Source organism: Ictalurus punctatus, chromosome 18 (assembly GCF_001660625.3).
Source record: "Ictalurus punctatus breed USDA103 chromosome 18, Coco_2.0, whole genome shotgun sequence".
NCBI classification, from domain to species: Eukaryota; Metazoa; Chordata; class Actinopteri; order Siluriformes; family Ictaluridae; genus Ictalurus; species Ictalurus punctatus.
In genome coordinates this window covers 15,550,574-15,571,397 of record NC_030433.2, presented here as the reverse complement: position 1 = coordinate 15,571,397, position 20,824 = coordinate 15,550,574, and the positions used below count along the sequence as shown (strand labels likewise).

Below are 20,824 nucleotides of genomic sequence, written 5' to 3'. Positions count from 1 at the left end.
GGGCGTGATCATGACGTCACTTCGCGGCGAGCGTGACCGATCAGGTAAGCGCAGTTAGTTTAAGGGGTGTTGGGAGGACGCGACGAAAACATATAGGCTTCAAATAAGCCTAAGAATTAAATTACGGTAGAGTGCGAATGTTTCAGGATAGAGAGTGTGCGAGCGAGAGAGAGGGATCACCAAGTGCACGCGCGATTTCTGGAAGGCGCGCGACTGCTGTGGCTGTGTACGTGCGCAGAGGAAGTGAAGCGTAACGGTACCTGTTACCTGTTATTTTTTGACTTGCACGTGCTTTCAGGGATACCCATATATTCCTAACCTATAGCGAATAACACGCTCAGGTTTGGCCTGGTGATGTGAAGGGGAAGGCAAGGACACGATCATTTCTGGTGAAGAGAGTCGCATGTTATCCACCGCGCGGATGGCAGATTATTTTCGGAGAAACGTCGCCTGCTTTCTTTCAGATGGGGTGAGACGCATCCCGGCAGGAAGGTCCCGAGGCTGGACCGGAGGACAGTCTGGACCCAGGGCATTGCAACAGCAACAACAATAATAATATATGCAAGTCAAAAAGAGAAAAACGACTGAGGATGCAGGGGGTGACGGTGACCGGAGAGGCGCCCACACTGAACGGGGGTGGACGGGAAGAGGTAAGGAGTGAAAGTGCTCGTATAGGCTACTAAATAATAGTTTTTTTTGTGAGTTATGCCATGCTATTTTTTTTTTAAATGAGAAAATGCAGGATGCGCCATTACTGTTGCCCAACACACTGTAACATATGCGCTTCCTGTAATAGTTTACAGAGATCATAAATGTTGAATAAAGCAGATATTTTTTAAAGCTTGATTTGGATAACCTATTTGTTATTGACCTGGGATAATGCAGATGGCCAAATGGAGCATGCATGAACCTTTTACAGGAATGCATGCCAGTGTATTATGCCGACAGTCAAACGACAACAAACCCATTTTCTGACGTTATTCCATGTCAAACAGTCTAGATGATTCATCAAGAACGATTCTACACGCAGCAAGTCACTGTGCGTCTGCTGTTTTAGTTTAGCCTGCTAAATGTGTCGGCCATGACAGCGTAGCTCATGTTATTACTTATTATCTGTATTCTTTGATCAATGCATAAGGAGGATCTCCCCCAGTTTAGATGATTTTGAGTAATGGCTTGTTTACAAAAGGGGCGGGACTACAGGCATCTCGCCACCTTCTCAGTAGTTATGGAAACCACAGCTAAAATTGAAAGTGTTGAAAATGTGATGGGGTTATTTATTTATTTATTTATTTTACCATATCTACCTTTTGATGGTTCCACAATGTACTGAGTCATAATTTTCCACCATAAATCTGAACACCGTGTTCATTCTGCCCACTGTGGCACCAAGAAAATCTTTAAGTAACTTTAAACGGTTCATGAATGGCATTTAGTGTACTCCTGTTGGTGTATATTCAGTGGATAATTTGAACACTGAAATCTGAGTTAATACATTTCTGTAAATTTCTTCATGGGTTTTTATCGGACTGTGTAATGTCACTCGCTTTATGGTTGTTTAACATGCTCTGCACCGACTTTTTCCAAAATTCGCCATATCTAGAGTGGGTATGTAAATCCAAAAATTATAGTACTGTGGTACTGCCTACATACAACCCAAAATACTGGAATGTTATGATATCAACATGTTTAGGATGAAATAAGACCACTTGAACTTGCACACTGCTTTTTATTATCATAAAAGTATCTCAACTGACAAAGCAAACCAAGTAGTCAAGACTGAAAAATTGGATTGGGTCCCATTATATGCTGAGTGACATGTTGATATGAGCAGGTATGTCTGACAGCCGTTTCCTGACATTATTGGAAGATCCATTCATTTCGGGTCATGCATTATTAAGAAATTATAATTCTTGTAATGCACTGTCTAAGGACCATAACATAGACAACCCTTTGACAAAACCTTAGCTACAGTCAGTATTGGCATACAATGTGTCTGCTTGGAATCTATTATGGATGGATGTAATTGATTTGCCAAAAAGCAAAGCTAATGCAAGCTAATGGAGAAGGGTTAGTTTAAAAAAAAGACTTGTAACCTTAGGATTTTATTATTGGGACTTTAACTAACAGTGAAGCAGATTATTATTTTTTTTTGTATTTTACCATTGTAGTATTTTCACATGTAGTGATATGTTCTTTTGCCTTTTCGTTTCATCATGTTGGCTCAATGATTAACCTCTTACATTCAAAGATTTGAATATATTGAGTATATTGAGAGTGTAGCAAGGTCATTTTAACATCTCACTTTGCTCACTCATTCTCTTATTCTTTCTCTGCCTCCCAGTCCTTGATTCAACCTGCACTTTTATTGACATTATTTATAGGTCTGTCTTTTTTCAGCCTTATAACTGGCACATTGGTCAGTAAGAACACAATGTCAGGACACTGTGTAATGTTTAATGTCATCATTTTAAAATAATTTAGAAATCTTTAAGGATTCAGAAGCATTGCATATGTCAAATTTCAATATGCTAGTCTCAGCATTCCTAACAGTAATATCTAGAAGCAAGTTATTTCAAGGCAGAGGTATAATTGTCATATTGCCTCATCTTGTGTGATCTTCATGTCAAGCTCTGAACCTAGGAGCGACTCCTTCACTCATACTCATGTTACTCAGTTAATAGCGCATATTATGTTACATAGCAATCGATAGACTGGGAGACACCAAGGTCTAGGATTATATTATTGCGTTTTTAAAAGTAATTTTTATGTAACACTTACAATCATATGAATACTGTTCACTAGAACGCCAGTAACAGCTATCGTTAATTTTTTATTTTTTTCAAAATCTCTGAATTCTCTGATGCATGTTACTCCGGTTGGGGTGTGTGTTTGCTTTTAGGCTTTTGTGGTGTAGTGCCCATATGAGATAGAGATAGCAGATATGCTGAGTGGGCAGTCTAGCAATGCAAGAGTGCATCTCTTCTTATTAATTAAAACACTTATATACTTTCCTAGTTTACTATAACCCTTTTACTGACAAACTCTGTATGTTCAGACTAGCTGGTGGATAATTATATGCTTTCTGTCATGAAGAGAGATTCATTTCAATCCCAGTGCCTGTTCACCTGAATATTTTATGATATGAGAGAAAGGCTTTGTCCTTCATCCCACAATACTCTGCTCTTAGTTTAAAGTACTCCTGAAATATGGTAACAAGAAACCTTTAGCTGTGGAACCTGTGTACTTAGTGCTAAGCTTGCTAGGTTTGTTAATGTTAGTCATGAATATAATTGTTGTATTTGTGGTATGTTTGACAGGTATTGCCTGTCAAATACATTTCTGAGAATGACAACAGAATCTGAGACTCCAAGTACTGAAATGCTATCTATGTTTATTGCTAGTTTGTTAGCAGTTCACTAGCCAACTACCTGTTTGTATAAGGAGGACATGGGTGTGGTTCCAAATGGACTATTCATATACATATGTATTTATAAATCCTGGCAATTAAACATGTAATAATGTTGTTTATTTCTTTTTAGATCATTTCTGTTGGTTTAAAATTATATTCAAGGATCCTTAAAAGTGATGTTTTGAAAGACATGCCATAACTAATGGTTTTAATTCTCTTTCTTGTCCACGCTTATTAAACACGTTGCAGTCAAGATCTAATAGTTTGAATTCTTCATAAAGTTTATTGATCGGGCTACATAGCCATATGATTTGTATTGTATGTTAGCTGGATAACCATGAATGCTATACACCAGTGCTTTCCCGTTTCCTTGCTGAGCAGTCTGATTTGCAGCATCATTCCAAATCATTAGACCACAGGGTGTAACCACAAGGTCACCAACAGAGACTAGAAGATTCATGCAGAATACTTTTACAGTCCACTGGAAAACCATCAAACTATCATCTAAAAGTCATGTCAAACCACAGGGACTCTTTCCATTGTGAAAACATTATAAAAATATTATTAGGAACTTTTGCATGTTCTACAAAACCACCAGGAATCTCTTTGGGTTACAGTGATTTTATTTTTTATAGCATGCATCTGTGTAAAGTCAAATAATACCTCAGTAACACACATATACACACACTGTGCACGTTTGTGCTCATTTATTCTCTCTTTCTGACTCAAGCACTCAGCACTCTGGTGCCCCTCATGTAAAAGCATTCGCATCAACTTCCAAGGCTGCAGATTCTTATTGAGCAGCTAAATAATTTACCCTATTAGAGTGGCTCTGAACTGGCGGTCAGGTTTATATACACTATTCATGCACTTGTTCCAAATCACCATGTCAGGGTGTAATCAAATTGTGCTAATGATAGAACATTCCAGAAGTGTTTACCAGAGAATATCGTTGTTGCCGCTGAGGACATTTTTTTTCTTACAGCATAGGCTTCTTCTTACTATCTGACTGTCCTACTGTTGTACTCTACTTTTTTCATTATCGAGCATCCACTCAGTGTCTAATCAATGATAATGTATGATGCCCTTCACTAATATTGGCACCCTTGGTAAATATGAGCAAAGAAGGCTGTGAAAAATTGTGTTTATTGTTTAACCTTTTGATCTTTGTTAAAAAAAAACATTCACAAAAATTCACTGCTCTCATAGCTATCAAACACTTGCAAACAAAACACAGGTATATAAAACATTATCTTTGTTAAATATAGGTGTGCAACAGTTATTGTCACCCTGTGTCATCCCATTGTCATCCCAGTCCCCTGACTTGGGTTTCAAGTCAGGGGACTGGGATGGCCATGGCAGGAACTTGTTTTTGTGGTCAGATTTTTGTGTTGATTTTGATGTAAGCTTTGGATCATTGTCCTGCTGGAAGATCCAACCACGGCCCATTTTAAGCCTTCTGGCAGAGGCAGTCAGGTTTTCATTTAATATCTGCTTGATCGAGTCCATGATGTCATGTATCGTAACAAAATATCAAGGTCATCTCGCAGAAAAACAGCCCCAAAATATTAAAGAACCAACACCATATTTAACGGTGGGCATGAGGTATTTTTCCATATGGTTACCTCTATGTGTGTGCCAAAACCACCTCTGGTGTTTATTGCCAAAAAGCTCTATTTTGGTTTCATCTGACCATAGAACCCGAATCCATTTGAAGTTCCAGTAGTGTCTGGCAAACTGAAGACGCTTGAGTTTATTTTTTGATGAGAGTAGAGGCTGTTTCCTTGAAACCCTTCCAAACAACTTGTGGTGATGTAGGTGATTTCGGATTGTAGTTTTGGAGACTTTCTGACCCCAAGATGCAACTAACTTCTGCAATTCTCGAGCTGTGATCCTTGGAGATCCTTGGTCTAACCCATTGTTATGAATGATTAAGGGCATTTGGCCCAAGTGTTACCTCATATTTATACCCCTGTGAAACAGGAAGTCATGGTTGAACAATTTCCTGTTCCTAGTCACCCAGGTGTACAAAAAATGTAAAATATCAGTGGGAATATACTTCAAATATATTTTTCTCATATGAATTCATAGGGGTGTCTGTGATTGTTAATTGTAATTGTTAATTGTTACACACCTATATTTAACAAATAATTTTTTGTTTGCAATTGTTTGATATCCATGAGAACCTAGAATTTTTTTACTGTTTAAACAAAATATCAAAAGGTTAAACAATAAAGATAATTTTTCACAAACTTCTTTGCTCATATTTACCAAGGGTGCCAATATTAGTGGAGGGCACTGTAGCCTGTTGTTATGAACTTGGAGATCATTATGTAAGGATATCTTTGAATTCAGTACGTCCTATTTATGGATAAATAACAATGGAGACACATATATTCCTTAATATAGCCTACTACGATTGGGGAAATGTAATTCTAACACTGACAGAATGTATTCAGTATGAAGGATGGGATTATAACATACCCTTTTCATAGTGGACAGTGCAAAAACTAGAGATAACTTTCAAGTTTACCGTAAGTTTGTCCTATTGGATTCTGTTGCACACATCACCATTTGCAGTTGTGTCCTTGGTAAACTAGAACAATTAAACTTTTGCACCGGTGCCAAGAAAAGCACAGGCTATCACATCCTGTCCTGGACTGTAGCTGGCCATTAAGTGCTGCAGTCTCTCATGGCAAGGGCATTGCTCTGACTGTTAGCAGATTTGTGTGTGTGTGTGTGTGTGTGTGTGTGTGTGTGTGTGTGTGTGTGTGCGTGCGTGCATGTTTACACATCTGAAAGAGAGAGTGGGTGTCTGAGAGCATCCAGCGAAAAGGATATGGTCCTTCTATACTGGTTATGAGTATTGACTGTGTGGAGAATATGCACCTTTTCACCTGTATTTGTTTGTTTCAAGCCATTATGTCATGTCTATTTTTTCTTCACGCTGTAATTGAAAGCAGCAAATGCAGTACCTTGAAAATGCCACTAGGGCAAGAAGTGGCAGCAGAGAGGCAGCCACATCTTCTTATGATAATGCATTGATGCGTCTAAAAGCATTCAGTGCTCCCTCTCTTCACTGATGCAGAGCATGTTAAAAGCAGGCTTGGCTTGAGTTACGAGCAGTCAGGAAATGTATTCATCCCACAAGAGACTGGTGGAGAAAAGTCAATTACTGCGGAAGGGAAAAGTACATTTCACCGAGTTATTTGTCTGAGCTATGTGTCAAAAAATTTGAGAGTGCTTCCCACTTGGTCATGTATTTCCAATGCAAATAATATACATGCCTTTTTTACAACTGAATCACTCAACAAATTGTGCATTGTGTTTATTTCTCACATAACATTATATTAACTTCTACACCTTTCTTGTTTCTCTCCCTCTCCTTTCCTACACCCTTCAAACACTCTTTATGCTAACTCATTCACATCTCTACTAATCACTATCCTCTATTCAAACCTCTGGACTTTACACTGTCCATCCCTACCTCTCTAAACCCTATCCCACTTCCCACCTACAGCAACGTCCTCTCAAGCAGTCCTTAAGCGGTTCTCTGTGCCGGGAGTCTCATTGGAAGTGCCTGTTACTGACCCTGCTCATGTACGGATGCTTTGGCACACTAGGCTGGTGCTCCCTCTACCGCATCACCGTCATGGCTTCTGATGACCAAGGCCCTGCCTACTACTATGGCGACCGAGCCCGGCTCTACCACGATAGTCCCTGCTCCAACGGATATGTCTACATCCCTGTGGCTTTCCTTGCCATGCTTTATGTCGTCTACCTGGTAGAGTGCTGGCATTGCTACTCCAAAACAGCCAACCTGGCTAAAGTGGAGATCAGTCAGGTGTATGACAGGATCCAGCGCCTGCAGCAGGCCACACCATGCATCTGGTGGAAGGCCATCAGTTATCATTATGTACGGCGGACCAGGCAAGTGACACGCTACCGCAATGGAGATGCCTACACCACCACACAGGTATACCATGAACGGGTCAACACACACACCGCCAGTTCTGAGTTTGACTACTCGCGGCATGGTGTCAAGGATGTGTCCAAAGAGCTGCAGGGCTTACTAGACCACCCAGTAACACGGATGCGCTTCACTAAGTGCTTCAGTTTTGCTAGTGCTCGTGCAGAGACCGCCTACCTTACACAGCGAGCACGCTTCTTTGGTGATAATGAAGGTCTGGATGACTACATGGAAGCACGGGAGGGTATGCACCTGAAAAATGTAGACTTTAGGGAGCACATGCTGGCATTCCCAGATCCTGCTCGACCACCTTGGTACACACGACGTTGTGTATACTGGCTTGCATCTGCTCTGCTGCTCTCCTGGCCACTCCGCGTAGTGGTTGAGTACCGCACAGCCTATGTCCACTATCACGTTGAGAAGCTGTTTGGTGAGAATGAAGATGCCAATGAAAATGAAAATAGAGACAACTATCAGACAGGCTTCGAGCGTGGCTCTGGAGGACCCACTTTGCACGTCATATCACGAGTAAACACAGTGGACATAACTGAACTGGAATGGCACATTCGCTGCAACCAGCAAATAGTGCCCAGCTACTCAGAGGCCTTGTTAATGGACCTGGACATCAACCCAAACACACCGTTGTCTGTTGCAATGGCAGCCCAAATGAGACGCAACTCCAGCTACTTCCTCCAGAGTTGCCCTCGGTGTCGGAGGACGACAAGCAGCTCATCTCTGCCTTCATGGGTTAGAGGGAACATGGTTGTAGGGGCAAACTCATTTCCCATCAGAGCAGGAGGAAGGTTGACACTGAGTCGCAGCGGCTTCTCCCTGGGACGCTTGCACACCACCCGAAACCGTCATACCTGCCTGTTTCACTCAAGGAGTCTCGGAGGAGGTTTGGCAGGACGAGGGGAAGAGGGAGGTGGCTTTCTGGGCCTGGGGTTCCGTGGGTCAGATGAGGAGAGAAGGGGCGTTCTAGAGGGGGAGGATGAGGAGAACAGTGAGGTTGAGGAACGACGGCAGAGGCAGGGAGATGACATAGAAAATGGCGAGGCCAGAGGAGAGGAGAGAGACAGGCCACCAGCCTATCAAGATGCTCTGTACTTTCCTGTGTTGATCATTCATGGAGAAGAGAGCTGTCATGGGGGGCGGGATATTGATACAGGATAATGGCTGGGTTTAGTTGGGAATGTAGATTAGAAAGTTTGCACTGGTGTGTATAGACTGCATGTAGAAGGACCTCAGGTAAGTGAATCAAACAGATGAAACAGGGTCAGAGATGGGGGATCATGGAAGAAAATAGAGCTTGTACCTAGGGAACAGACAGTATATAGGCTAAATATAAGATGAAAACTGATTGGAGAAAACATGTACTGTCAGCTTTAAAAATGAGAGTAGAAATGAATAATGACTCAGATGTCAGCGAGTGTATGTAGGGTTTAAATAAAAATGAGATATATGTAGGTCAATCTGTCTCATGTCAAGTTGACATGAACTGACCGTTTTAGGAAAAAAAAAAAAAATTCTAATAAGCATGAATAATTACATATCAGTATCGTTATTTTATACCTTGCAACAGCATCATGAAAACTGAAATAAAAGCTGAATTTGTCCATGTAATCTTTTACTCTAGGAGTATTGTAGTTTACATGGAAACTTGGACCACTGTACCTGATCACTTAGTGAAGACATTCCACACCTAGCAAGTTAAAAATTTATGTAGTTCATGCAGACATTTGCATAATGCCATTGTAAAACCAGAAGTGTAACAGTAGTTATACTGTATAAAAGAAGTTCAGTTCTTTAAAGAAATCAGAGCAGATTGAAACAAAGTCAAAAGATCTCAGGGGAAAAGAATACTTTTTTAATGGGGAATGAAAGAGGGCTGGAAAAGATTTGTTAAGTGAGCATGTAGACTGATGGTAGTCCTTTGCTGTTTGTATTTGTGCTCCAACCAACTGTATTGTCTCAGACTTGTTTTAATTGCTTACATTGCTTTACAAAGCTTGGTGCTCATGACACTGTTGTTGTCCTTAAAGGTGTTTCTATTCAGCTACTGCTAGAAAAAGTAAAACTGAACATAGCTATAATACAGCATTATTTTTCAACTTGCATAGTCACATAGACATATATGATTTGCATAGTCTGGACTTGGGAGGAAATGTGTAAAATGATAACAATGTTAAAGGAGAAGTATGTAAAATGTAACATTAGTATAAAAACAATCTCATATGTCACTCTTCACATCACCTGCCCCTGTACTGCTTCTTTGTTACATTTATAGAACGCTGTCCTTTAGTATGTTGATGATTCATTGAAAAAAAATATAGATTACTTCAATGTCTAATGACTGTCACTAATGAAAGCACACAATTGCGTATAAAACACAAGTCATGATCCAGAGCTACACTGTCCAAGATTAACAGTTCATTAGACACAAATCAGCTTGAGTCCAAGTTTACTGACACAGATGAGCATCTGCACATAGTGTAGCCTCACTAGCAAGCACAAGTAATACGATTTACAAACAGTACAGGGAAGGGTGTGAACTAAGACTGACTGTTGAGAAACTCATCACAGAGTGAATGAATGTACAGCAGAGGCCCGCATATTTGAGAGGAATTTATTCTGCAGCAAAATCTGGGCTGTCAACAAGAAGCCTCAAATGCATCACTATTTTGTCAGCAGGATTGCTATTATCCTATGTTCACACTAGCAAGCAATAAGTCACTCTTGTCGCTTGTAGTTTGTCTCTTGTGGATATGTAGCAACTGCTACTGTTTCCACCTGTAATATCCAACATTTTTTATTTTTTTTATTTTTAGCTCTGATGAGAAAGGTAGTAAATATTAGTAGCTTCTAAAGCTTACAAGTGGAAAAACAAATGAAATAATGCACAAATCAGTGTGAACATTGGCTGTTTGTGCCAACAACCAATTTTCTGCAACTTCCTTCCAAATGTTATTCTTCTTCTTAATAATATCTCTATACACATCGACATGATAGGATAAGATGAAGCTGTGGTTATAGGTGGCCATGGGTTTCTTCCACTGTTGCTTGTCAGACATTAAATATAAACTAATTATATGTAGGAAGTAAAATTCTGAGTGGGGAACTGAAGAAATGTTGGATCATATGTGCTATCGGATTGGTTCACTGGATAATTCAAACCAGGCATTCGGATTCATCATTTTACTGAGTCATATCTAATTTGCATAGAATATAAGTGTAAAAATCTCAATTCACATGTTGAATGGTCATCTGTTGCTTTATTGCTTGCTAGTGTGAATGTTAGGATTAGGCTAGTTATTACTAAAACTTCCACTAGCACTGAACCTTATTTCTGTGATGATGATGATGTTGATGGTGATGATGATAACAATGGTTATTCTGGGGGTCATATAAATAAAGTCAAACACATAGAAATGTGTTTAATGAGTAGTTATTTTGTTAACCACTGCAACACTATGAGTTACGGTTGTTGTTATTATGCTGTTTGCTAGGGGGTGGAAAAAGTACAGAGAAATTATACTTTAGTGAAAGTAAAAATAGTGTGTCAAAATCTTACTTGAAACAGTGTCCAGCGAAAAAATTTAGTTATTCAAAGTCAAAAGGTACTTTGAAATACTTTTTTTTGATACTTTTAAATGTACTCAAGTATTAAAAAAAAAAAAGAAAAGAAAAAGTAAACTGATCAAATTAAGTAATGTCATATTTTCATGTGAAAATCATCATTTGGTCTCATAATTTATGTTCTTCATGGTAAATGCACAGAATTCATAGGTGAGCCTTATGGAGACCCAACATTTACACCCAATGATGGGAGATTATTTGATTATCAACACTTGTTACAGCATGTTTTTAATTAGAAAGCAAAAAGGTAAAGGTAAAGATAAACAACTAAAAAACACCTTTATGCTGACTTTACATTGTTGTGAAGAAACCTAGTTCCTATGAATATGCAAATTGGAAACTCTCCCAAACCTAAATGCACCAATAATTTCCCCGGGTGTTTGCATACTGAAACTTGACAGGCTCTCATATTTTATGATGCAATAATGCTTTTCTGTTACATGTTCAACAATAACTCATATTTTCCAATAAAATGTTCAGCTCCAATTTTAATAATAATAAAATTTTTTTTGGAAATTCTTGAAATTAATATTTTAACTAGTCAAATGAATTACTCAAAGATGATTGAGAAAAAATGTTTATGAAGATTTAATTTAACTGATGCTAATTTATGTGGACTGCTTTTTAGGTAAGAATGGAATTACATTAGTTAAAGGTAGGGATGCACCGAAATGAAAATTCTCGGCCGAAGCTGAAACCGAATATAATGAAAAACTTGTCCGAATGCCGAATACCGAGCACGTTTTTTCGCGTTTTTTTCCATTTATTTTGCCATTTTTTTCACCATTGCATAAATGAAATAGTCAAAATGTGCTTTTTGCTATTTTGTCTAGCTTTTCAAAGAAGAAAATCAATTACAAAAACTACAATTTCAAAATATTTATTTAACACTGAACATTTTTTTTCATTCCAGCAGGCATAGGCTATCAACAAGGCACAATATAACTTTAAATAAATAAATGAGTAAAATAAAAATATTTTGATGTGGTCATCTTTGAGCCCCCCTTGAATAGCCGATGTTAGGCCTATAACTGACTGCTGAAAGAATGTAACACTCTGCAGCCTACAACAAAAATGTGCATTAAAAGGTGCATCGAGTGCAAAAAATGGTTATAATCGGTTCTATACGGCTGATTATATTCGGGATATATACCGCTCGCGTCCCTGTACACCTCGCGGAGTATTATAGTAGATATGTTGTTAATGTTATGTACCGTGATAGATTTAGTTATTTTAAACTATAGATTAGTTAATTTAGTCCCCGCTGGTTTTTCCGCTCCCAGTCCATAGTACTAGTTCATGTTTCTTGTTTTGTGTTTTGACCCTGTTTTCTGTGACCACGACTTTGATTCCTGGTTTTCCTCCGTTTATGCCTGTCTTGACTACGTTTTTTGGATTACGATTTGGATTTGTCTGCCTGCCCTTAAATAAATACGTCTTTACCTGCTTTCGTACTCTACTCCCTTACGTCTCGCAACGTGACAGAATACTCCGGAACAGAAACAAAACAAACGCACGTTTACTGTCCACAGTAAACGGCCGAAGAGCACGAAGCTCGTGCATGTAGCTCCTACATGCGCGCGCCCCCTCATCGAGGTCGTGACTTTCGCGCGTCTCACTCTGGTTGCTAGGCTATTTTGTCGCATCATCAAACACGTCATTGTTCGGTAAAATTTTTTTCGGATTTTTCACTTATTTGCCCAAACACCGAAAATGCTTTTTTTGCTATTTTTGACCAAATAATTTCGGTTGCCGAACATTCGGTGCATCCCTAGTTAAGGGGGTGTTTATTTTTATTTAACAGCTAAACAAATATTAATCAATACTAGTGTTAATGATTAACATTACTATGCATTAATAAGGACGTTCATGAATTGTTAATTGATAATTGTAATATGATAAATAATGTCAGATAACCCTGTAAAGTCCCACTGAGTTATTTATTCTAAAGCATAATATTCATATTAAACATATTATTCAGCATGTATTCAGCAATTGTTCAGTAATCAGAGTTAAACTAATAGGAAATTTATGCAGTTGAGAATCTGAGAAATGTAAATCTGTACCTGACAGCCAGGCCTGTTCACCCAAAAAAATGTGAACAGTCACTTTATACTTTTGTTAAGCTCCTTACTTATTTCATTGCATTTTACTACTGGAGTGTTTCTGAGTGATTAGTTTAGTCGGTGATCAAGCTGTTTTGTAGGTTAGGATCAAAACTTATGGAGGACATCCTGCTGAGTTTTTTTTTTTTTTCTTTAAATGTTGATCTGCTTAAGTGTTGTTTTTTTTTATGTCATTCTGTTTATATGCGGTAATTTATTTTAAACAGATTAGTTTCAACTTCTTTATTTACCTGGAAAAGACACAGTTGCTGTATTGTGATGGTTTTGAGAATTAATAGAAGTGATATATTATGGATGAATTGATATTTACTGAAAGATTCTTGTTTATTTGTATTAACATGCATGGATAGGCAGAAAAAAAAATTCTACTGTATACTGTAGGGCTTTCCCTTCCCACCTTTTTGTCTCAGTCTCTTCTAATCTGTGCATGAAGGGCAATGCTGTTGTAGTCACTCCACTAATGACAATGAGATATGACAAATGAGGGAGAGAGAGGAAAGATAAGGGAAAAAATGCTTGCACACCTGGGAGAAATAGCGGCTCAGTTGCACTGGAAATTACTTTTGGATGTATGGAGGACAGACAAGGACAAGAGACTGCAGTAATAAAATAACAGTACATCAAGTCTGCTTCTCTGGTAAGTGGAGTTTGCTTACTTGGAATGGGAAACTGATAAACTGGGTGGGTTCTGTACAGGAGTACAATCAATGAAACAACATTATTATGTTCATATGAAGGTGTTGTTCAGAACTAAATCAAGAGAAGTGATAATATACTTAGTCAGGCTTGTGTTCTAAGGTTAAATAACATGGACATAATGAGAGTTTCATAATAGAAATAAACTCTTTTTTTGTTTGAAGTGTATAAAGGCTTAGTTTTAGTGTGTGAGGAGTTGTTTAGGATGCACATGATTTAAGCTTCTCAGTAAGCTGTTGTTTTCACTGATTTATGCCATTAGAGATTTAGGTCACAGTATCTCTGGGAATACCAAGCTTGTTTTCCTAGTAACAGGAATGAAGGCTTGTTTGTGAGACACCTAGCATATATTTCTCTTGCTCCTGTGGCTCTAATGAAGCTGAGCAGTGATTGGAGAGTCTGCTAATGTTGGCTGCACAGCTACAAGAGCAGTATCAAATATCGAATGCAAATAGCTGCTCTGGTTGCTGAGGCTACTCAGCTTAGGGAGGAGAGTCAGAGCCTATACCAGCACAGCTCCCTCACCAAGCAGGATATGACCGAAATAAACAAAACCCTAGAGGTGCTGATGGACACTAATGTAGCCTTTACAGCCAAGGAGAGACACACACACAAGCTCAGTAAGCAGCTGCATGTGGCAGAACTTGACCTCTTTCAGCGGAAGCCATGATCAAGACTGAAATGACACAATAAGACAGGAACATTGTCCTATTTAAGAAGTTTATTTTCAAACGTGAACTTTTGTAGGATTCTGTTATACTGTATTAGCATAAGTGGTTAAACAGGTACTGGGTGGTGAATGTATGCATAATAGTAGTAAAAGATTAAAGGTGTGACTTGTGATTTTCTATACTTCTAATTTGATACCTTTGAAAAATCAGCAAAATTGGCTCACTTGGCCCAAAATTTCAGACTTCAGTTCACATTTTTCAGACCCTCCAGGATTTTACGATTGCTGAAATTAATGCAAGATCAAGTAAACTCCGCAGTATACCAGGGATCTTGCAAATTTTTCTAAATTACCGATTTTCTGCACATTTGGGCCAAGATGTGTCTTTTGATGTCATCACAACATGCATTCGGCCAAAGCCCTCTTCGATCCCTGTGCATCAAACATGAGTACAACTAAATGGTCTCGTTTACCAACAAACATCACTGTGAAATTCAAATTTCACCAATTCAAGTAGTTTTCCACAAAAAAAACAACAACTTGGCATTGCAAATTTTTGAAAAAAGCGGCAGTAAAATCTAACCCTAACCCTAACACACACACATACATTAAAAAAAAAAAAAAAAAAAAAAAGTCGGGACCACCTAGAGGACAAAAACATGTCTGACAAGAATATTGTCCTTTTCTGTGCATGAAAAGAAGACGGTAATCTATCTAGTTATAAGTAGGATTTGCTTATTTGGAGGTTTGAATATCAAATATGATGCTATATGATCCTTGGTAGGAATGTTAGACTTTTAAATTTCCTTCTATTAATTACAAAGCACCCTTTTAGCACAACATTTTAATAAATAAATATATATTTACTTCCCCCTGCAGAGTGTCATTCTGTCCTCTGCAGGAAGTAAGTCCATTTCTTCAATATGCATTTAAGTCTGAATGTGGAATGGCTATAAAATATATATTTCTCAATTTACGGTTGACTGAAATATATTGATCACATATTGTGCTTACCAAAATGTTCATAAAAAATTCATAATATAGTTTTAAATTACAAATTCTTTCTTGTGGGGAAAAATACAAACAAGCTTTTCAGACAATCTTTAACTTATGTTTTGGGTGAGAGTGTGGATTCAGCCACCTCAATTCTCCAGATTTCTTCTGGACAGGTCATCTAGTCAGTCCTTAATGCTGTGCGCCACATGTTGAGGTGTGGGTTTGTGGTGGGGTTCACAGGACTCGAGCCGGGCGGTGGAGGAAGGGCTCGGTCTCATCACAGCTCCATTGGTCCTCCTCACTAAGAGCCTGGCGTCTCTGCACCACCACAACTGCCACAACCAACAGCCAGAAGAAGAAACTCACCCACACTGACTTCTGAGGAAAAAAAGATGATCAGCCATCAGGTTAATAGTCATAGTAAGAGTGTGTCGTGATAAACAATTGAGAACTACAACTTTTGAATGTCCTGATAAGGCTCTTTTATAAATCAGCCCTGCATTTCTTACAAAATATCATTAAGAGGAAAATGAATCTTCACAGTTTTTCATATCTGACATACATACAAGCATGAGGTGTCTGGCTTTTGCTGTCTATGCAATGTTTGTCCTAGTTTTCCTGGCGCCCCATATAATATTCTGCTTGGATCTGAATCATATACTGCACATAGATCATCTACCACTTTTTCATCATTTACTTCACATCTCCTCAGTCTACTGTGCTGTACAAATTTTACTTCAAATTAGCAAAAATTTGAAAATATAACCACTAGGATAGCATTCAGTTTGCTAGTTAGGTATCTAGCTACTTATTTATAAACTGCTACTCAAATCTCAAAAAGATAGCTAATTTACTTACTAGCCAGTCTACTAATCTGTTTAGTTAGCTTGCTATCAAGAGTCTACTTGGATAACCAATAATGCTAGCTTACTGTATATGCGCCACCTAAGTGCTAAACCTGGTGGCTAGCAACTAGCAATTTAGATTATGTGCTTTCAAATGTTTTTTGTTTTTTTAACAATGATCTGAGAAATTTAACAATCTAAATGCATTTTCTTTTCTAATCTCATCAAATTTTCAAGTCAGACTTTTCTTTCTTTTAATTATATATTGTATATAATAATATAATGTTGTTACACTTTTACAAGCCATATAGCATTTTGTGTGTGTGTGTGTGTGTGTGTGTGTGTGATACCTCAGCACTGTGCAGTTCTGTGTAAAATTCGCTCCCTATGTAGGGGCTTGACCATGTCATATTCTGTGCTTCCTTACAACTGAAAGCAAAATATCAAATGTAATTTAATTTCATTATCAGTATGTAGATTAATTCTGTGTATAAATTCATACTCATTCATTAGTAAATTAGCATTAATAGGAACTATACATGAGATGTGCAATATTGTATTATCAAAATTATTCTGCCATAATAGCTGTATTGAATCTGTTGATTTGATGAATGATGAATTCATATGATGCCAAACAAATGAGGGCAATGTGAATGGAGCTTGTTTAATTGTTAAATAATACAAATGGCATCATAAGAAAGAGTAAGAACATTAGCTTCACTGCCATGTTAGCTTTCTTAACCTTTTAGATGACTCAAATTAATTGTTACAAATTTGCATGCTGTTTATTGTGTTAATTTTATTGCCTTTCATCATTTTAAACCAACAGAAAAAAATTTCATTGTGAAGTATAAACCTATATTAATATAAGTGTTCAAAATAAACACACACTGTTACACTAAGCAGTAAAATGGACAGTTATATGGATGACAATCTCATCATTTAATTAGTCAAATTCACCAAAAGACATCTACCATTAGGCAGTTGAGGTTTAATTATTTAAAATAAATAAATAAATTGGTGGTCCTTCATTAATAAAATATGATTATTTGTGCAGCCATGGCAGAAATAGAAACAATTTGCCCCATTGCATGTTCTAACCATCAAGTGTCAATTTTAGACAGACTTGTTAGGGAGGAGACTATTGCTGATCCATAAATCAACAGAATACACATTCAGTGAATTCTATTCAAAACAAGAGTAACATCTTAGTTGAACTCACCTGCTTATGGAGGAATTGTTGTGAAGGACAGAGAGACACAGGCTATCTCTACCAACCCTTAAAATACACCCTGACACCAAGTGAAAAAGCAGGAGGAGGACACACACCCCTAGGGACACATTCAGACACATACTTCTCCTAACGGACACAAACACAGGACACAAAAGGAATTATTTTCTATTACACCACAGAGCACTGCTAACTTCTCTAATCTGATCTGTCAGATTGTATTGATTAATTTTCTAAAACAGTGGCTGGTAAACATAAAAAAAATCAATGTGTGTAATCATTGATATGCTTAAGTTGTCTGTGAGATGTTTATTTAGGATTTTTTGGGGAAAGGAGTCTCCAGTGTCAGCGCTTTGTAATATTCATAATTAAAGCAAAGTTTTCGGCCTCAGGAAAGTCTGCAGGACAGAGGGTATTGCAGCATTGCAGTTTCTCTGTAACATGACAAGCTGTGTTTTTCTTGTTTGTGTTACAGAAGAAAAAGAGACACTAATGAGGGAATGACTGTTTACAACATAACATAAGTGATAACAGTAACTAACTTGTTTCATGGATGTTCTGCAACAATAAACTTAATTATAAATCAAATGTATGATGTGTCATTCTTAAATTAATACAAAAAAATCTAAATGCTGGCAAACTGCTGGTATAAGAGGAATACAAATACAGGATGTGTTGTTACTGGAAAATAAGGAACTTCAGACTGGTAATGAAAGCTCAGCTATGTGTCAGGCCGCATCACATGACCTTATTGTTGATTATTTTACCAGAACAGAATGAGCCATAGTGTTTTGTTCCTTCGTTGTTTATCACCGGAATCTCAAATAAATATGATGATTTAATGTATTACTGATCTGCAAAAGGCCAACAAATCTGTCATACAAGCAATTGAAAATTAAACTTTCCCATTAAAATTTCTCATTAGATCTGACTTCACCTTTTTACGTAATCATCCACACAGCTTGCATAGATCCAGTAGAGAATGATGGCGAAGCAATAAATGGCCACACACATGGAGATGGCTGATACAAAATAGCAGACTGACGGAGGACTGGATCTTTCTATTGTCAAGGACTGGTCAGATGTGTTGAAGTAGATACTGCCATAGAGGATGCACTGTCCTGTAAAATGACCCTGCAGTACAATATATGATGTTAACTTGAAGTATCTTGTAGTGAGCAAAACCTATATGCATGTAAATTAAACTATATTTGAAATGTGCATAGTGAATCTTTTTAAAAAATGATCTGATTTAAAAAAAAGATACTTATAAGGGAGCTTGTTTTCTTTCTTTCTTTCTTTCTCTCTCTCTCTCTCTCTCTCTCTCTCTCTCTCTCTCTCTCTCTCTCTCTCTCTCTCTCTCTCTCTCTCTCTCTCTCACACACACACACACACAAACACACACACACACACACACACATACACACACACCATTGAGAGTTCATCATCTGACTCCCATAAAGCCTAATGTGGAACCGGAGGTTGTTAGTCACATGACCAAAGATCACATTAAATCACAAATAATGGTCTATTTAAACTGAGAAGCAATAATAGCATTCTGATCCATTTGTTAATTATTTTGTCAAGAATTACACCCATGACCCTGTCAATGATTCCATGTACTGCAAGGCATACCACAGAATATAAAGAGTCATTAACATATACATGCTAGGGGTAGAATTATTTAAAAGGGAATTTTGAGAGTTGAAATTAATATTAGGTCTAAGAACAAAATTAGTTCAGTTCAGTTAGATGACTACAGAAATAGACAAAATAATGAAATTAACATTCAAGTGGGAATCCTCAAATGTAATCCCAAATCTTTTCCATGTTACAGATATATGCATAAGTTTAGGCTTTGTATCATTGTATGTGTTTATATTACTATGTATACTACATTATGTCAAATACTGGACATATATTCACTGTATATCGACAAATATGCCATTAAATGTGCATTTACATTTTTTTTAATATAGGCTAAATGCAAATGTATTGCCACTCCTACTGGATACAGTAGCAAAATAAAACCAATATTACAAATGGTACAACACTATAGCATGATAGTTCATGCACTAAACCCAGTAAAACTTTTTCTCCCAATAGGACAGTTGTACTTATGACAGGTGTGAGTTTGTATATGAAGGGTGTTGTACCTGTGTGATGGTGACAGAGGCAGCTGTTATCACTCCACACATGAACGATCCTGCATGCAGCACAAGTTCGAGCGCCAGCAACCATGGCAGCCCCATCATCCCCACATGCTCTGTCCTTCAGATAGAAACACACTGAGCCCAAGCAGACATTCCTCCAGGAAGAAATGAATACAGTGACTTCGAGCACGCGTCTCTTTAATGCCAGCCCTGTCCCCTGCAACAATGTCACTCTCTTTCCCATTTGTTGATAGCTGGTGATACTCACTTGCATGCTTATTACAGAAAGAATGTGCCGAGTATGGTGAAAACAGTCAGCTCAATGCACACATCCCTTCTATGCGGATAACAAACAGGCAGTGATCTTCCAGATTTCACCACTCTCATGAACCATCACCTGGAAAGAAGCCAAATCATGAGTCAGTAGCAAGACTGTCAGAAAAATCTATTTTACATGGACTTTTTTTATTTCCTAATTTACAACTAGTGAAAATGTAGCATCAACCCCATGTTGTTGTTGCTTTATGTTGAAAAATAATCAAAATAATTCATGCATATCTTTCTCTTATTGCAACATTCATAGTTTTCTTTTTTATGTTTAATATTTGGCTTGCATGAGTAAGCACTACCTTGACTTTTCAACATTTTGTAGTGTTACAACCTGGAACCAAAATAGACTTAATTGGGAAGTGTCATAAACTTACACCAAATAGCCCACAATATTGAACTTTTTTGGTCTCGACGCTAAGCTCTACGTTTGGAAGAAACCCAAAACTGCTCATCACCCTGAGAACATCCCCACAGTGAAGCATGGTGGCGGCATTATGTTAAGATTTGGCCTTTTGGTTGGTTGCTTTTCTGTCTAATGCCCTATTTAGCCAGTCACTAACTTCTGTAGACACAGTTGTTCCTTTTTTTCCTCCCATTTTAAATAATGGATTTCATGGTGCTTGGTGGATGTTGAATGTTTGTTTGTTTGTTTTGTATTATACTTTTGGTCTTGATGATGCTGTTTATTTAAGTATGTTGGCTAACAAAATCTGGGGTCTTCCAGGAACAGGTATTTTTATACTGAGATCACGTGACACT

The 20,824-nt window shown here is 37.8% G+C and overlaps 2 protein-coding genes across 3 annotated transcripts; one reads left to right on the top strand and one right to left on the bottom strand.

The window, feature by feature from the left end:
- The first annotated feature begins 40 nt into the window (after positions 1–40).
- Positions 41–13,833, top strand: LOC108278956 (transmembrane protein 151A). The gene is made up of 2 exons (XM_017492768.3): positions 41–650; positions 6,933–13,833. Exons 1-2 carry the CDS (start codon positions 591–593, stop codon positions 8,553–8,555), a joined length of 1,683 nt encoding a protein of 560 aa, XP_017348257.1. The 5' UTR covers positions 41–590; the 3' UTR covers positions 8,556–13,833.
- A 942-nt stretch (positions 13,834–14,775) lies between these two features.
- Positions 14,776–20,108, bottom strand: tmem179bb (transmembrane protein 179Bb). 2 transcript variants are annotated; one of them, XM_017492767.3, is made up of 6 exons: positions 20,004–20,108; positions 19,739–19,890; positions 18,520–18,716; positions 17,574–17,711; positions 16,702–16,780; positions 14,776–15,884 (listed from the first exon to the last, which is right to left on the bottom strand). In XM_017492767.3, the coding sequence occupies exons 2-6, from the start codon at positions 19,835–19,837 to the stop codon at positions 15,741–15,743; spliced, it is 657 nt and encodes a 218-aa protein (XP_017348256.1). In that variant the 5' UTR covers positions 19,838–19,890; positions 20,004–20,108; the 3' UTR covers positions 14,776–15,740. The 2 variants fall into 2 exon arrangements, with proteins under 2 accessions (XP_017348256.1, XP_017348255.1); XM_017492766.3 differs by having other exon boundaries at positions 19,739–19,853; positions 20,004–20,103.
- Positions 20,109–20,824: the final 716 nt, after the last annotated feature.